The sequence below is a fragment of the Poecilia latipinna genome, unplaced genomic scaffold, assembly GCF_001443285.1.
Source record: "Poecilia latipinna isolate Pla-1442-1.1 unplaced genomic scaffold, P_latipinna-1.0 Scaffold790, whole genome shotgun sequence".
Taxonomy (NCBI): domain Eukaryota; kingdom Metazoa; phylum Chordata; class Actinopteri; order Cyprinodontiformes; family Poeciliidae; genus Poecilia; species Poecilia latipinna.
This window is the reverse complement of record NW_015113406.1, coordinates 151809-168595: the sequence shown is the minus strand read 5'-3', so window position 1 is coordinate 168595 and position 16787 is coordinate 151809. Positions and strand designations below refer to the sequence as shown.

The following is a 16787-nucleotide window of genomic DNA, read 5'->3' as shown; positions in this document are numbered from 1 at the left end:
TTTTTTTTTTAATTTCTGAGCTTCTTGGCAGAAATTCACTCTTTCTTTCTATCTACAATGTCGTCTCACTGCAGGAGTATTTTAGTGAGCAGCTCACAGTTGGGAGCACGGGCCTGCAGGAGTTTCGGTTTGGTGTTCTGTTCGTCCATAGTGTCCGTCCATTTGATGTTCTCCGGGTCCGGGAAGCACAACTGGGGGTTCCCCAAAATAGACACCCCGCCCAACAGGATCTCTGCAGGACAAACGACACTAGAACTATCAGACATGACTTTTCAAATCTCATAGTGAACATAAGCAAACACAGGTCACACAAACGTGAGCTTGAGCAGGTTTTTCTTTCATCCGACCTTTGAGGCTACGAAGCCGCAGCGTCTTCAGCCCCTGATTGTCCAGCACCGCCAGCGAATAATTGGAGTTGTAAAAGTGGCTTCCTCTTATGATCCGAAGGTTGTCCAAAGGCACCAGGCTCACAGAGACGTGTGCAATAAGTACATAACCTTGCACCTCTACGATTTCCTGTGGAGTCAGACGACAGACAGGAAGACTTACTAAAAAACAAAAAAAAAAAACAATCTGAGACCATTTCTTCTATTTTTGATAAGATGTTCAGAGAAATCAGCTGATGACTCAAACTGACTGCATTTGAAAGCTAATTTTTTTTTTTCCTTTTTCCAGGCATTGAACACACCACACACTTGTTAGCTCGGGCTAACAACAACACTCTGTCTTCAGTATGGAGCTAACAAAGCTAAGATTTATCAATTATTATAAGCTAATGGCATTATTAGCTAGTTAAGTTTGTTCCTAGAATATAGATTCTTCGCCACAACATATTAGCTACCCAACCTTTTTTTAAAAAGTCAGGTATTAATAAAGTTATTCAAAAACCTAGCTCCATTACCATGACAAGTGGTAAAGCTAATGTTAACTTGGCATCTTTTTGGCTAACAGAGTTAAAGAGGGTTGACATTCTTTATGGAAAACAGACACTGGCAGCAATGCTAACTGTGCTAAACATGTTAAGTGCTATAATAGGGAGAGTTATAAGGAGAGTTTCTACGGAGCCCAATAATACCAGCCAAAAACAACTTAAAACATGTCTGACAGGTATGACAACATGTTTGGGCCATATTTGAAAAACAGCTAAAAAAGGAAAAAAAAACCCTCAAAAATCTTGAGATTAATTTCAGAAATTTTCAAGAGAAAACTTGGAAATTTCTGAGGTCAGAAAGTTGAAAATTTGCAAGAAAAAAAGCTGAAATTTTGAAATTCACCTCAGAAATTTTCTAGAAAAAAACTTGGATATTTCTGAGTCAAGAAAATGTAACATTTTCTAGAAAAAAAAATCTGAAACGGATAAATTTCAGAAATTTTCAGGAATAACTTTGGAAAATTTTTACATTTGTAAGAATAAAACTCAGATAAATGTAAGAAATTTCTAGAAAATATATGAAAGTTTTTTTTTTTTTAACTCAAAAAGCAGAAGATGTATAAGAAAGAAAATCAGAAATTTTGAGAATCACGTCAGAAATTTTCTAGGAAAAATTTCTAAAAGTTGAGTTCAGAAAGTCAAATTTACTAGAAACCAACTTTCTGAGGTCTCAGAAAGTTGCTAGAACAATAAGTAGGCAATTCCAAAGTTTCATAACTAGTAAAAAATATATCCTTTTGAAAATCAGAAAATTTTCAAAAGTCAAAAATTTTATACTTTTCAAACGCTGAAATTTTTTGCTTTTTTATTTCTGAGATTAATATAAAAATTTCGAACTTTTTTGACTGAATTTCACCTTATTTTAAATCCATCAACAATGGCTCTACTAAGCTGTACAAATCTGTTTTTTGGATGATTTTTTGTTTCTTAAAGAGTACCTTCAGGAAGGAGAGGTCCGGGTTGCCGCTCAGGTGTGTGATCTCCAGGTTGCCGTGGACGACCTGGCAGCCGGTGTACAGCAGCCTCAGGGTCTCATAGTGATTTTCCAGGCTGGAGGGCAGAGCTAGCTTCATGTCCGTTCCCAGACAAACTGCAACACACAGACATCATGACCACAAATTTACATTTTACAAACTCTTCTGTAAAATGTAAAAAGAAAACATTTAAAATGACCAATGGACTAGTCAAATCCTTTGTTTTCCCTTCCAGAAACACAAAACTGAAAGCGGTAGTTTTCCCATTTTAACTTGGGTCTGCATGACTTCATTAAAATATATAACTGTGATGCTATTAAGACGAAGGCATTGACTATATCAACTCCCAGGTGACTAACGATCTTTCTATGCCCCGACAAAGTCTCCACTTCTTTAGTAGATCAGCATGAGGGACATGAGGGGACATGAGGGACATGAGGGACATGAAGAAACGCTGGAGTCCATCCAAATCTGACAAATATATAATTGATATAAAGACTGTGAATCTCTGACAGTTTGAATATAAACCAAATCATACATCTGAATAAAATAAAAACCACACAGATTATATGGGAGGAGGAACAAGGAAAAATGATGAATGAAGGAATGAATGGATGGATGGATGAACAAAACAGACCAGTTTTCCATCTATAGTGGATGCGTGTGTTTGTAATAACCAGATCGGTTCCACATTATGTTCCTTTCTTCTTCTCTCTTGAACCGTCTGAACGGCCGTTGTCTAAATTGGGTGTAGCGCAACAGGAGGGGCGGGGTGGAGAGAGCGGGGGGATTTTATCGGTTTGTCCAAATATATTTCTGGCACTGGCTGCATCGCACTGGAAACATAATATCCAACTATTCACTGCAGTCCAAGCAGTCACGTGCCGCTGCCGACGCCTCGCACTCTTACATGCTAACAAACTGACTGGCATTGTTACAGCCTTCTACAGTTAGCATGCATCCATTGCTGCCTCTGCAGAACAGACAGTCACTGCAGGACGGCCGTGATTCAGAGCACAGATTCCCCGCAGAGGGTCACACACTACGCCGCCTTCAGGGTCACGCAGCGCTGCAATCCTCTGGGGCTTTTGAAGACGCATAGCTGCCATGCCTTAGCAGGCAGTCACTCAGTGGACAGTCCCCCCTCCTCTTTGGAGGTTATAAGTGACTTCCTTTGGCAAGTCAGTCGGCCCGCTTTTCTATCTGGAGTCCCTCACCCTCCCACCACTGCAGCAGGAAGTCTTTGACACTGCAAAACATTAAACTTAACAAGCAGTTTTGGTCCAAATTAGAGGAAATATCTTAGTTCACTTGAAATAAAACAAAACTAACTTACAAGTAACGCTTTAGTAAAATATAGTAGCTTGTTTTCACTAAGTAATTCCTTAATATTGATGAAAAAGAACTAGTTCAGTTCTTTTCATGTGAAAATATCTTGTTATACCTGAAGTAATCTGCCAATGGAACTGGTATGTTTTCCATCAATAATAATTGCTTATTTAATTTAAATTAGGTTTTTTATATCAAATTATTGACTTTTCAATTAAAAAGTTTATAATTTTTTCTAGAAATTTCTATATCAAAATTCCACATTGTTCATGCAATATTTTAATTAAAATTGAGATTTTAATTTAAAAATTGAATTTTAAAATTGAATTTTAATCTCAAAATTAAAATTTTTTCTCCAACAAATTTTTGACTTTCTAAATAGAAATTTCCACTTTTTTCTACAAATTAAAAAAAAAAAAAAAAAAAAAAAAAAAAACCCTCCCAGTAAAACTAGAACAAGGTTGCTAGGTGACGGGCTGGGCCTGGTTGGCGTTGCTAGGCAACGGCAGAATGCCAGCTCATTGTGAAATAATTGTTTTTTTCCCCATCGATATTAAGGAACTATTGCTTTAAAAGAAGCTATACCTTGCTGAAAACTTACTTTTAAGTTAGTTTTGTCTTATTTCAAGTGTATTAAGATATTTAGGCCAGAAACTGGGCCAAAAATATTAGTATTTTTTGCGGTTTGCCACTCGTTCTCCAGTGAATCGTGATGGTTTCCAGTATTGTCATCAAAACGATACTTGTGTTCCTCAAATCACATTTTGAATGGTATTTTCTGTTTCTTGTTGTGCCTCGTCCTCAGTGGCTCAACTTCTCTCACAACAACGTTGTTGGATGCATCCATCTCAAAGATAAGCTGGTTTGACAGCATCCTTCTTTCACAGTCAGAGATAAATCAGTTTTCTAGTAGATTAGGTAAAGATTTCACATGAGCTCAATGTCAGTTGAGTATCAAGCAAAGTTGAAGAACGGCGAAATGAACTCCAGGTGAATGTGTCGCGAACGGCTGCTATGAGGTTGTGACAATATTTGATCAATGTAACCAGCCTAAATAAAAGTGTGATGTCACAAAATTCTGCTTTTGATATGGCATTGTGATGTCACACATTGTGATATTACACTGCACTACGGTGATGTCATGTTGCCATGGTTTCCTTTGAATTAAAATTCAGATATACCTTATTGTTGTAACCAGGGGCGACGTAAAGGGGGGAAAGTTAGGACAATTCAAAGGGCCCCTGACCAACAAGGGGCCCTCCACAAAATAGTTTTGTTTTTTTCTTCATAGAAATAGAGGAAAAAATTGGGGCCTTGTATTTTTTAAATTATTTTTATCAGTAAGAAGTAAATGTTACCACTCCCAGACCAAAATGCAAACATTTAAATTTACAATGAACCCCCCTTGAATCTGCATGAAATGGTTCCTTCCTGCTTAGCATGACGATGTTCAACAGCCGTCAGTAGAAAACAAGAATGACTATGGCAGTTATTACGCTGCTAAGAGAAATAATAAAGTCAGATTTTCAAAAGGAGAGAGAGAAAAAAGACAAGAGTGTCAATTTGTAGCCCAGTTCGTCTCCAAGAGAGGCGAGTAGACTGTGTGAGATTATCAACCATTTAGCATAGTTAGCTTAGCTACAGAGTGTTTGCCTCCATTTCACTAGCATTTAAAGAACGAAGGGAAAAAATCTACCAGCATATTCATATATTTAAGTTGCACCTGTACCTTTTACCACACTTAACAGACGAGTCAGTCAGCAGCAGCTCCAACCCCCTACCAGAAAAATCCCCTCCTCCCTGTCCCAGTGAAAATGGAGAGCAACACTGTGATCAGTGACGAGCTAGTTAGCATCTTTCCAGGGAGTCTATGTAGATTTCTCCTGTCTCACTGCTCTTTTTACAATTACGCAACAAAACAATATATTTATTAGTGACAGAAATTCAAACAATCTTTATAAAATTATAATAAAAAACATCCTCTTGTCAGTCCAGATAGCCCTGCCTTAGCTTGCATTTAAATTACAGATACCTGTTGCCACCTCCCTCCTCAGTGAAATTAAAGCTGCAGTATGTAACTTTTATTAACAAAAAGTACATATTTGTTAAGACTGTCAACATGATGAGATTATCTGACACTAATTTAATTCCTCTGCCTTCTCCCAGTGCTCTCTAGAAACAACCAATCAGAGGCAGGAGGTGGGTTTTAACGCTGTCAATCAATCTTTAACCATCAGTTGTAGGTCAGGGAGGAGCTGGAGGAGATTCATCTCTTCGCAGACTGTCTCATAAACTGTCATGACAAGAAAGCAAGGCAGCTGCATGCCTTTAAAATTGTGCCGCTTTTTATAGGTCAAATAGACTCAAGAAGTTGTAACAGCGGGGGGGCCCAATTTAATTTTTCGTCATGGGGCCCAAGTTTCATGGTGGCGCCCCTGACCACACATACTTGGTAAAATGTGTGTTTTGTGCAGTGGACTCTGCCGTTTGTTTGGTTATTGACTGATCTGTAAAGCTTCATTTGTGACGCCTCAGTGCTCACTGCATGTCAGCTTTGCTAAGAGGTATTTCCCAATAAAGCAGAAATTAGAGCCATATTAGAGCCTGTCAGCCGACTGCAGCAGCAAACAGCCTGTGATTAGCAGCGCGTCTGCCAAAAACACACACCCAGTAGCTGCAGCTTACGTCAAAGAACAAATTAAACATCTTGTTCGTCGGCTTGTTCGGTGAAGTCATCGTGGAAAATCATTTTGCATGTTCAGCCAAGATGAGAGCATCGTTTTTTGTTTTTAATAATTTTTAATCGAGGTGGATGTGAGAGATTGCGACACAGACTCGAAATAATCCTGGGATTAGGTGAAAAAAGCAAAATTTCCCTCATTTCTAAAAAGTGTGTGTGACTCCAGTTTTGGGCTTAACCTTCCTTTATGCCGTCATTGTTTGCTCTCCAAAAGTCTCTCAGCAACGCCTGGGTGTTTATATGCGGCCTTGTGAGGAGCTGAAAATACCCCCTCGCCTTTATCGCTCACTGTGTCCTGATTGTCTGCTGTCATGTCACTGAAACATTCACACTGCGCTCAGATCAGTCGACCCAAACTCGTTCCACCGCTCCTCCTTTCAGATTTGTTGCCTAACTCCTTCAAAGTAATCTCCCAGAAACTGCTCTAGAAGTTTCCATTTCTTGTTTCAAAAGTTTTCTGCTCAGCCAGGATTCTCTTGCAAACAAGATTTTTAATCTCATTGGGATTTTACCGGTTAAATACGATGCTTGTATTTTGTTTCTTATGGGATAAGATTTAGGCAAATTCTGCAAGAAAAGTCTAAAACAAATTCAGACTTCTTGCAGACTTTTATGTCTTCTCAGAATTCCGACTAATTCTCAAAATTCCGATTTTTTTCTCAGAATTCCGACTTTAATCTTCTGAGATCAAAAGTCAGAATCCTGAGTTTTAGGAGCAAAGTTGCAATACTTGTTACAGTTTCAGCTGTGGTTGGTTGCTTCCACATTGTACTGAGTCAAACGAGTCAAACCCATTGAAAAATCAGTTTCCTTCCTCGCCTGTGGGGGCGCTGCACCAAGAACTGCTGAAGGAAACAAAAACCTCTGAAGAAGATACAGAAGGTAAACCAAAATAGAGTAGCCTCAGATTTTAACAGTTCCTCCTTTTTATTGCCAAAGACCAAAAATAATTTTTCCAGCTAGTAGTAGTCTAGTGCGTTTATTTTGACTGTATTTACCCAGAATTCCCTGGGTTGTGGTCCACTTCCTTCTTTTGGAGCGGTTTCTAGTACATTTGGCGATCACATGTACATTCAAACCGAACAAGAGTTCACTTCAATCAAAACAACACCGAAGTTTTTAGGCAGACCAGAGTTCTGGTCTGCATCAGAGTTCAATTGTGAACTTTCTAGGCAAACGAACTAGAGTTCAATTAAAGCGAACTAAACAGGGCTGGTGTGAATGCTTTGGATATAATCGCTCTTAGTTCTGTTTCACTGAGCTCTGTCAAATCACCCTAAAATCATTTTAAAGCGATTTGACAGAGCTCAGTGAAACAGAGCGTCTAAATAAATCCGTAAGCACCGGTCTGATGACTAAGACAAACTTATATTTGTTCTGGGTTCGGTTGTTGAATTACACACTCATTTTGTCTCGCTTTGTGAATCTTGTGAAAACTCTTTTGGTTCCAGGCTGTAACCTGCTTGGTTCACTTCACATGTGTTTAAATCTGTTGATTTTATGGAAGGTTTTCTTTGCAATATATTCAGCAGCATGTGTGTAAAAACCCAAGAAAGTGGGCAAGTTAAGACATATTTGACCTAAAAAAGAAGAAATAAATGTTGAGTAACAAAAAAGAATTCAGAAAGGCCACATTTCAGCTCGTTACTAATAACCCGTCTGGCACTGAAATACCATTTCATGCGTCATCTTCTGTCTGATGAAGCTGCTTCAGGTCTGGTTTAAAACTGGTTCAGTTATCTGATAAGTTTAGACACCACACAAGCTCATCTCTTAAGAGCTTCCTCTGTCTGCATGATTCACAGGTCAGAGTCAGGAGAGCAAAACAAAAAAGAAGAAATGATCATCTGAAAATGGTCAGACTGAAAAGGAGTGAATAAAAAGGCAGATCAAGTCCAACGAAAAACGTTGAAATACCATAAATGCGGTACTGGAAAACTATTTTTTTATTAGAATTTTTAATGGCTGGTGTTTCAGCTGCTTTCTGTTCAGGTCTCTAGTACGTCTACCTCTGTGTTTATTATTATAAAAGGAGAAAAAAAAAACTTTTTGGTAAAGGAAAAACTTAGATTTCAGCACCAGTTCAACATATTTTTAGTCAAGTAAAAGTAAAAAGTATCCATCCAAGAAATTATTCAACTAAGAGTAAAAGAATTAGTGAGTAAAACGTTTTCTTAAGTACTGAGTAATTGATCAAATTATCATTTAATACTTAACATTTACATAAACAGCAAGATCAAAATATCAAGTTAAGTGGAAATTTTTGTGTTTTAAGGACCAAAATGTCAACAATTCATATAAATCACAAAAAATAACAGAGTCAGCCTATAAAGAAAATTAAAAAAAAACTCGTGAAACTTTAACAAAAACATCTGATGTGTGTCTGTGTTTTTGGTTAAAACATGTTTGTTTTTCATTCAGTGGGTAGAAAATCCAGAAACTTTACTCAAGTAAAAGAAGATACTTCATAATAAAATTACTCAAGTAAAAGTAAGTAGTAAAACGTAGTAACAATACTCCTAAAAATGCTTTTTTTTTTTCCAAAAAAAGTTACTCAAGTACACGTAAATGATTAAACACAACTAGTTATTACACAATATAAAGGATATTTATGAATGGAAAACTTGAGAATTCAGCATGGACCAAACATTGTTTAGATATTTAATGTATTTAAATTACTTTAAATGAATTAGAGAAATAAGAGCATTACTGTAATCCCTGATAGAGTTTCTTGAAAATGCTAATTCTGCAGTGAGAGCTGTGATTGTGACCTCACAGGTTGTTTTGCTTGTGAGCTGAACTAATGAACTGCATGAAAACTGAAAGCCAGTTTGAAGCCACACCTGTGTGTGGCAGCGTTCCAGTTAGCACAAGGAGTGTGCCTGCGTGTTGTTTACCGGAGCGAACGCGGTTGGCGACACAAACACCATGCAGCAGCTCCAGTCAGAACACCAGGTAGTGTGACGTAACCGACAATCAGATCTGCATTCAATCTGCAAAAACAAACCAAACTGATCCGACTGGACTTTCCCAGTCAGATTACCAACTCACAAATTTAAAATCTCACCTTGCATACCTGTTACCTGCAGGATTGGGTCTTGCATAAACTACACAACCTCACTTCTGGTTGATGATAAAGAAGAAAACAGGTATTGCTCAACAGACAAGCAGAACAGGATTTGTTCTCTACTGTACGCAGTGGGGCAACAGATATGAACTTCTTGCTCATTCGCACTGACGTGCAAAGACGACAAGCACAACACACAAAAGATTGCAGCGCTGGAAAACCTCCCGCATTATCCCGTGAAACAAAACGCACAGCTGGACGGATCTGCAGCTGGATTTACACAAGCAGAGTGAAAGCAGGACAGGATCTGCAGATAAAAGAGTCTGAGGAAAACTCCGGTTATTATTGTTTTACCACACAGTTCATTGGTTTTTACAAGTTCGGAACAAATAATTGCAAAAAGTTAGCCTAGCTGGGAAATTATAAACAACCTTTTTCACCAGAAAATAGTCCTATATTTGATTTTTCTCAGACAGATCACCTGCTATTGGTATTATAATCAGATTATCTCAATTTTATGAGTTTAATCACTTAGAGCGGCAGTATTTTGTAAATATATATAAAATTTAAATATTTGATAAAACTGTCACCATATCATGACAGTGTAATATAAGACAGGTAATCTGTGAAAAGATGAAGCCAGAGGTGCTGATGTCATCAGCAGAACTGCATAGTCAAAAACAACAATCAGTGTCAGGAGGAAGGTTTTAGTGCTGTTAATCATGCTCATACACATGCTGCTTAATGTGTTAATGGCAGAGAAACAAGTTACCATTACAAGAAAACTGCTTACTAGCCGTAATTGGTGGCTATGCTAGCTAGAGTTAGCATTCCTGGCAGATTCTGCTATTGGGAAAAAGCTACCTATAGCGTAGCACTAAGCGAGCAAGAGGGTGTGTACATGAGCATGACTGACAGCTATAATACCCTAAATATATATATATATTTTATAAAAGTTAAATACTGTTGCTTTAAGAAAGTGCATGTTTTGCTGCACTAAATGCTACTAATTTTCAACATTAAGAGAACTAGATGACAAGGTCAGGAAAAGTTTTGATTGAGAAAGCGAGGGAGAGAGAAGTAGGTCATGCTTGCCTGACTTTGACAAAAAAAAAAGTTTAAAAGTTGTTTTTTTTTAAATGCAACCTAAACACCAACTCTGACAGATCGTCAGTAGAGTAGGTGCTTAAATTAGCTAATCAACCGCCGCTGTGTTAGCTTAGCTCATAGCAGCGGAAACTGTGATAGCTTCGCTACCAGCAGCGGTAGCTAATCTACCACAACGATCACTTAATAATCACAAAACAAACATTCAGCCTAAAAACATAAAACTGTAACGAACTGACTGTTCTGCTCTTTGTCTGAGAAATGTTTGCGTGCTTTTTCAGTGTTGAATCCTAAAACGTTCGTGGCGTTGTTGCCATGACAACGAATCTGCGCGTAGCGTAGAAGGATACGAGTGGCTCCGAGTTGTTCTCCAACGGTTTTTCTGCGCCATTCCCCTCCCCCCTTTCTGTGGCGCCCTGCACCAAATTCATATCGCCTTCATGCCCAGGTTTCATTTTGCTAACGGATCCTTCTACCGCGGCAACGCGGCCGTGGACGGCACGTCAAAGAATCGTCTTTTTGCCCTGCAGCGTTGTGCGCATGTGCGAAATTTCCGGACGTAAAACAACGTTCACGGAGTTTATTATATGCAAGGAGCCGTAATGGGACGCTGAAATTAAGGCTGTTCTGCATGCTCGGACTTTTTCAGTCAGAATTTCCAACTTTTGGAGGAAAAGTATCTTTAAATGTTCCAAAAACAACCTGAGCTGCAGTGAAACAGGCGGTGGCAGCGTCAGGCTGTGGGGAGTTGATGAAAACATGAACACGTTCCTGTTCAGAAACCTAAAGCGTTCCTGTTTTATTATATTTTATTAATATGTCTTAAGTCTATTCATGTGAGAAAAACAATTTCCTGTTTATTTAGTTAGTATTTGATACAGCTGACAAATTAATGTTAAAATTTATTTCAGCATGTTATGAAAAAAAGAATAGCTCTTCATGTTACAGAAAGATGGTCGGCTGTTTTGATAGAAGAGAAAACTTTTAGAAAATAAACTTAACTCAATCAACAACTTGCATCCCTAAAACTACAAACATCTTTATTTTTATTTTGCCACAGTTTTTCAACCAGAGTGAAAGCAGAAAGTTAATTTCTCCAAAGCAGAGAAGATTTAACAGGTTGACAATCTGGGTCACAGTTTCAGTGGAAACTGAAGCTCTGACCCAAACTGGAGGTCGCCTCACTGACCCAGTCCAGACTGGTGAGCCTCTGCTCAGAGGAGAGAGAAACCAGTAACTGTAGGAACGCAGAGGGAACCTTTACTGACAGCGAGGCTTGATCCTCGCAGCGTTACCCAACTCTGGGAACCAGTCGGAGCGCTCGTGTTGATCTCCGTTCTAGAAAGATAAACACGACAGGCTGAAGTTCACCAACCAGTTCCTGTTAACAATGCGGTTTTATTTGGATCGACTTCACCTGCTGCCTTTGTTTGTGTTTGTGCAGTTTTATTTGGATGCAGTAGAAGAAGGTAGCATTTAAGCTTTTAATGTTTAACTCTGCATGTTAATAAAAAAATTGACGAGGGTAAATCAATAACGTTTGGAAAATAAAATGGAAAAAAGGTTTAAAAGCTTTCAAATTGATCCGACTCGGCACGATATTGACTTTTCTGATTCAGTCCGTGCAAAAATCGAGATGTGCTGCTTTATTTTTACTCCATAAATATCCAAGAAACAAATATTACTTTCTAAAAACGACTAAAGGAGGATATTCTACAGATGCATTTCCAGCAAAAATGTCAAAAACAATAAAAATCAGGAATATTTAGGACTACATCCAGTACAATAAGCAATGGGTCATTAATTTTGTATTCAGAAAATATCCAACTTTTTACTCCTCCTACTTTGCACATCTAAATATAAAATATTTGATAGTTATTCATCAGACTGGATGGAGAGAATATTTGGAAAACTATTTTCAAGTTTTGCCACAGCTGGACATTTGTAGAGTCTTTTACTCAACTTTAACCTTTAACTGTTCAAGAAAAGCATCTTTAATTATGAGAATATGGATCGTTTGAACATTTTTAAAGAACTGCACCAAAAAAGATGTTTGTTTTCATGCCAGATTTGCACACCTGACATCAAAATTTAGATTTTTGATTCACTTTCTGCACTAGTTTGTTGTTTTTGACCACAATAAATGTTTGATTGTCCCAGAAGTTTCTTCCATAAACAACAATATTGTTGTTTTGGGATCATTTTAAAGTAACATGATGGTCAAAAACACATGATCAACTTTGAATTCTAAAGAAAAAATAGCACTGGAACCGGAATACACAAAATAAATAAAAACAAATAAAATTAATAAAAGTCTGTAAACAAAAAGGTCTGGTTGAGACCAAGATGAAGACTTTTATCATCCAGTTTTTAGAAAAACAATGAATTATGCAAATTTTCTTTATTGAGCTTTTTTTTTAACTCTGAATGCAATTAATTGATTTATTGCAGCAGGCCCACTTCTCTCAGATAAAATCCTAGAAATAAAAAAAAAAAATCACTTGTTTTTCTGAAAATCTGCGCTTGCACTTTCAGTTAGCTCCTGTTTTTCTGGCTGGCACTCAAGCTGCAAGTGTGACAAGTGGCCCTCTGTCAGACAATGTCCCCTTCAGGGCCAGAAGTGAATAATTGACATCGTCATGATGTTGAGCGACACAATGCACCGCCTGTTAGTGTTGTTGGGTTGTTGTTATTTACAAACCTAGCAATTAAAAAAAAACAGCCTGCAGCGGAAAACGTCGCGTAAAGTTATCAGATTTCTTGTTTTTTGCAGAAAAATAAGTGATTTTTGTCGCATTTTGTTGTTTATTTTGGGATTTTATCGAGTAAAACGTCACAGGTTGGTGCGTAATTGTGAAAGTGCAAAGAAAATCGAAATTTTGAAGTGTTAGTTCTGCAAATCTGGCATGAAAACAGAAGCTTTTTTTCTAATTTGATGCAAAACTATCAGATATAAATTTCTAGAGGTTTTCATTTGTGTCCCACAGCGAGCTGCAGGGTTTTTTGTGTCTCTACTGGGACTTGCAGCGTGACAGGTGTGACTTTCCTTCCCGGTCTGCTCTCCCTAAACCCTGCGAGCCTCAGCAGAGACCGCCTGGCTGTGCGGAGTCACGCAGGAATGCGGTCCGGACCAGAATCCACCTCGTTGTGTTTCGTAGGAAACTCTGACACCAACTCCCAACCGGTTCCGACTCCACCGCCACCTTCTTCCCGAACAGCGGAGGCGCTGGAGTGGATAAAAAGTCACCCACCTTCCCGGCTCCAAGCTCCGGTCGCTCCCAGCAAAACGGCCCCGACCAGCAACAAACTTCTCGCCACCTCCATCTGCGCCACTCAGTCCATATTCCCAAACTTTGGATAATTAAAAAAATATATATATAAATCCCACAAAGTCTCCTTCACGTCTCAGGTTGAGTTTAGTTTGGGTTTTTGTTTTCCCGGTTCGGAGTTGCAGCCCGTTTCCCAATCTCAGTGACTTCCTCCCACGGAGTCCGAGCCCGTCGGTAGTAAAAGCGGGAGTGCGCGCAGGAGTAAAGGCGCGCTCCCGTGAAGGCCAGAGCGGGGAGTGGCAGCATCAGCCCGCCCTCACTGCAGGCTGTCTGCACGATGGAGCAGAGCTGCTGATGAAGAGGAGGATGACGATGACGTCACAAAAATGCTACAAACCCAAGGCTATGTACGACGGAATGTTAGGGTCACTGTGGACAGAAAAGGAAGAGAAATGGAGTAAATTTCCAGCTAAAAACTCAGAAATGTTCTAAAAAAAAAAAAAAAACTTGGAAATTTTGGCATTTTCTGAGTTTGAAAAGTTAAACATTTGCTAGAAAAGTGTGGAGATTGTCAGAAATTTGAAGAAAATGTTTTATATTTTTGAGCTCCAAAAGTTGAAAATTTGTGTAGAAGAAAAAATCTGAAATTTTGGGGATTAATCTCAGAAATATTCTATAAAAATAACAGAAATTTCTGAGCTCCAGAAGAAAAAAAAATTGCCAGAAAAAAACAAACAAAAAGAAAAACTGGGATTAATCTCAGAGCTGTCGAGAAAATATGTTTCTGAGCTAAAGAAATAGTTTCAAAAGTTAAAAACTTTGAACTTCAGTAAATATTCAAAACCCCAAAATTTTAATATGTCAAAACTCAAAACTTTCCAGTTGCTTTCCAAACATTTCTGAGGTCAATTTAAAAATTTCTGAGTTTTTTGGCAGAAACTTCCTCCTCCGTTGTTCTCTATCAATAGCCCTAATATGCTACACTGCAAAAAATAAAATAAATATATATATATAAATCTTTCCAATTATTTTTGGTCTAGTTTCAAGTGCAAACATCTTAGTACACTTGAAATGAGCCAAAACTAACTTCAGCAAGAAACAGGAGCTTGTTTGAGGTACATATTTCATGAAAAAGTTCTAGTTCAACCGGCATATTATTTAAATTATAATGTGGGGAAAATGTTTTAAGTGAAATAATCTGCCAGTTTAACAAGTATTTTTCACCAATGTTAAGTTATTTAAAACAAGCTTCCTTTATTTGCTGAAAAGTTACTTTTAATTTAGTTTTGTCATCTTTCAAGCGAACTAAGATATTTACTAGAAACTAAATCAAAAACACTTAGATTTTGTGTTTTTGCAGTGCGTGGGATGCATTTAGGAAACACGGGACTGTAAAGTGAAGGCCGTTCAGTTCCAGTTTTATAAGTTAAAACTGAGTGAGGTATTCCTGAATTAGCTTCAGACGGTTGTTCTCCTGGTGCTCGGGTTACACAACATGCCTTCCTCTTGGAGCATCTTCACATTTCCATCAGCTTTCTCAGGCTCTGCAGCCGTGGCAGGAGATCAGGAGTCAGAGGAGGAAGAATAAACTCCATTCATGGCAGGCGGTCCACTCTGCCCTCCCACCGCCGGCCGGGTCAGAGTCCGGCCTCCTGCGCAGCTTCCAGAACAAAAAGCTCCCCTCTCTCCACCACACAGGAGAACAATCCTGCTGCTTTCACAGGATGAGATGCCGCTCAGGCTACAGTTATTCTGCAGAAAATGTGGCTGAATTATTACTTTAGATCGTCTTTCAAGCAGTGAAATGATTTACTTGAGCTTTACACTGCAAAAAATGAAAATATTTATATTTTATAATATATTTATTCATTTATGTCTTAGTACTCTTTAAATAAGACAAAGCAGCTTGTATAAAGTAAGTATTTTCATGCTAGTTCCAGATTATTTCACTTCTAACAAGATATTTTTCCATTTTTTCATACTTTATAATTTCTCATTAGTAAACAACAAAGAAAGACAAAAAATTATGCTAAACTTGCCCCCCCACCCACCCACCCACTCTTCTCGGCAGAATTGGTTTCATTTTCAAGCATTAGCAACATGATCACTGCAAAAAATACAAATCTTACCAAGTATTTATGGTCTAATTTCTAGTGAAAATATCTCAGTACCCTGAAAATAAGACAAAACTAACATTTTATAAAGTTATAGCAGCTTGTTTTGTGTAAATATCTCATTAATATTGAGAAAAACGTTCTAGATCCGCTTAAGAAAATAAAAAATGTTTTTGTTATAAGTTAAATAATCTGCCAGTGGCACTAGAATTCGGTTGCTAGGCGACGGGCTGAGCTTGGCAGGAGTTGCTAGGTAACGGCCAAGTGTAAAGCAAGTGATCTGCAAGAGGAACTAGCACTTTTTCATCAATATTAAGTTATTCACTTAAAACAAAAAGTTTTTTGTAAGATAGTTTTGTCTTTTTTTTGTCGTATTAAGATATTTTCACTAGAAACTAGACGAAAAACACTTGATAAGATTTGTATTTCTTGCAGTGATCAGGTTACTATTGCTTGAATATGAAACCAATTCTGCCAGGAAGAGTGGGGGGAAAGCAGCTTTAGCATTCAATTACTTTTTCACATAAGGTCAGCTGTTTTTCTGAGAAATTAAATAATTTATCATCTTTGAACACAAAATTTTACCAAGTATTTTTGCCTTGTTTCTAGTCTAATTATCTTAGTTCTCTTGAATTAAGACAAACTAACTTACATGTAGTTTTTCAAAAGGATACAGGAGATTGTTTTAAGTAAATAAATCCCAAGTAAGTAGAACATTTTATATATAAAATTTTATATGCTAAATAAACAAACTTTATAAAACATCTGAGTTGATAACAGGAAGAATCACAGACTAAACTTTTAAAATTTCCACAGAAATCCAACCATCCATTTTCTGTACACCCTTTCCCCTCATTGGGGTCAGAAGGTGCTGGTGCCTCTCCAGCTAACGTTCTGGGCGAGAGGTGGGGTCACCCTGGACAGGTCGCCAATCTGTCGCAGGGCAACACAGAGACAGACAGGACACACAACCATGCACACACACACACCTAGGGAGAATTTAGAGAGACCAATTAACCTGATAGTCATGTTTTTGGACTGTGGGAGGAAGCTGGAGTACCCGGAGAAAACCCAACCATGCACAGGGAAAACATGCAAACTCCAGGCAGAAAGACCGGGGCCGGGAATCGAACCCAGAACCTTCTTGCTGCAAGGCAACAGCTCTACCACTTCAACAGAAATGTCAGCATTGAATAACATTTAATGTTTTCATGTTAGTTACAGGGGTAAAAGCATTCAAATATCATTGAAATTAT

At 38.1% G+C, this 16787-nt stretch overlaps 1 protein-coding gene across 3 annotated transcripts in view; it reads right to left on the bottom strand.

Annotated features, from left to right (window-relative positions):
• The window catches only part of erbb2 (erb-b2 receptor tyrosine kinase 2), a 43767-nt gene extending 30025 nt beyond the window's left edge, over window positions 1-13742 (bottom strand). For 2 of the 3 annotated variants that reach the window (XM_015046733.1, XM_015046734.1), the window contains exons 1-4: window positions 13400-13742; window positions 1870-2021; window positions 348-516; window positions 98-232 (exon numbers count right to left, since the gene is read on the bottom strand). In XM_015046733.1, the coding sequence (XP_014902219.1) occupies window positions 98-232; window positions 348-516; window positions 1870-2021; window positions 13400-13472 (529 nt within the window). In that variant the 5' untranslated portion in view covers window positions 13473-13742. Of the gene's footprint in view, window positions 1-97; window positions 233-347; window positions 517-1869; window positions 2022-8871; window positions 8968-9050; window positions 9503-13399 lie in introns of those variants that run through there. The other variant, XM_015046735.1, reaches the window with a different exon arrangement.
• Window positions 13743-16787: the final 3045 nt, after the last annotated feature.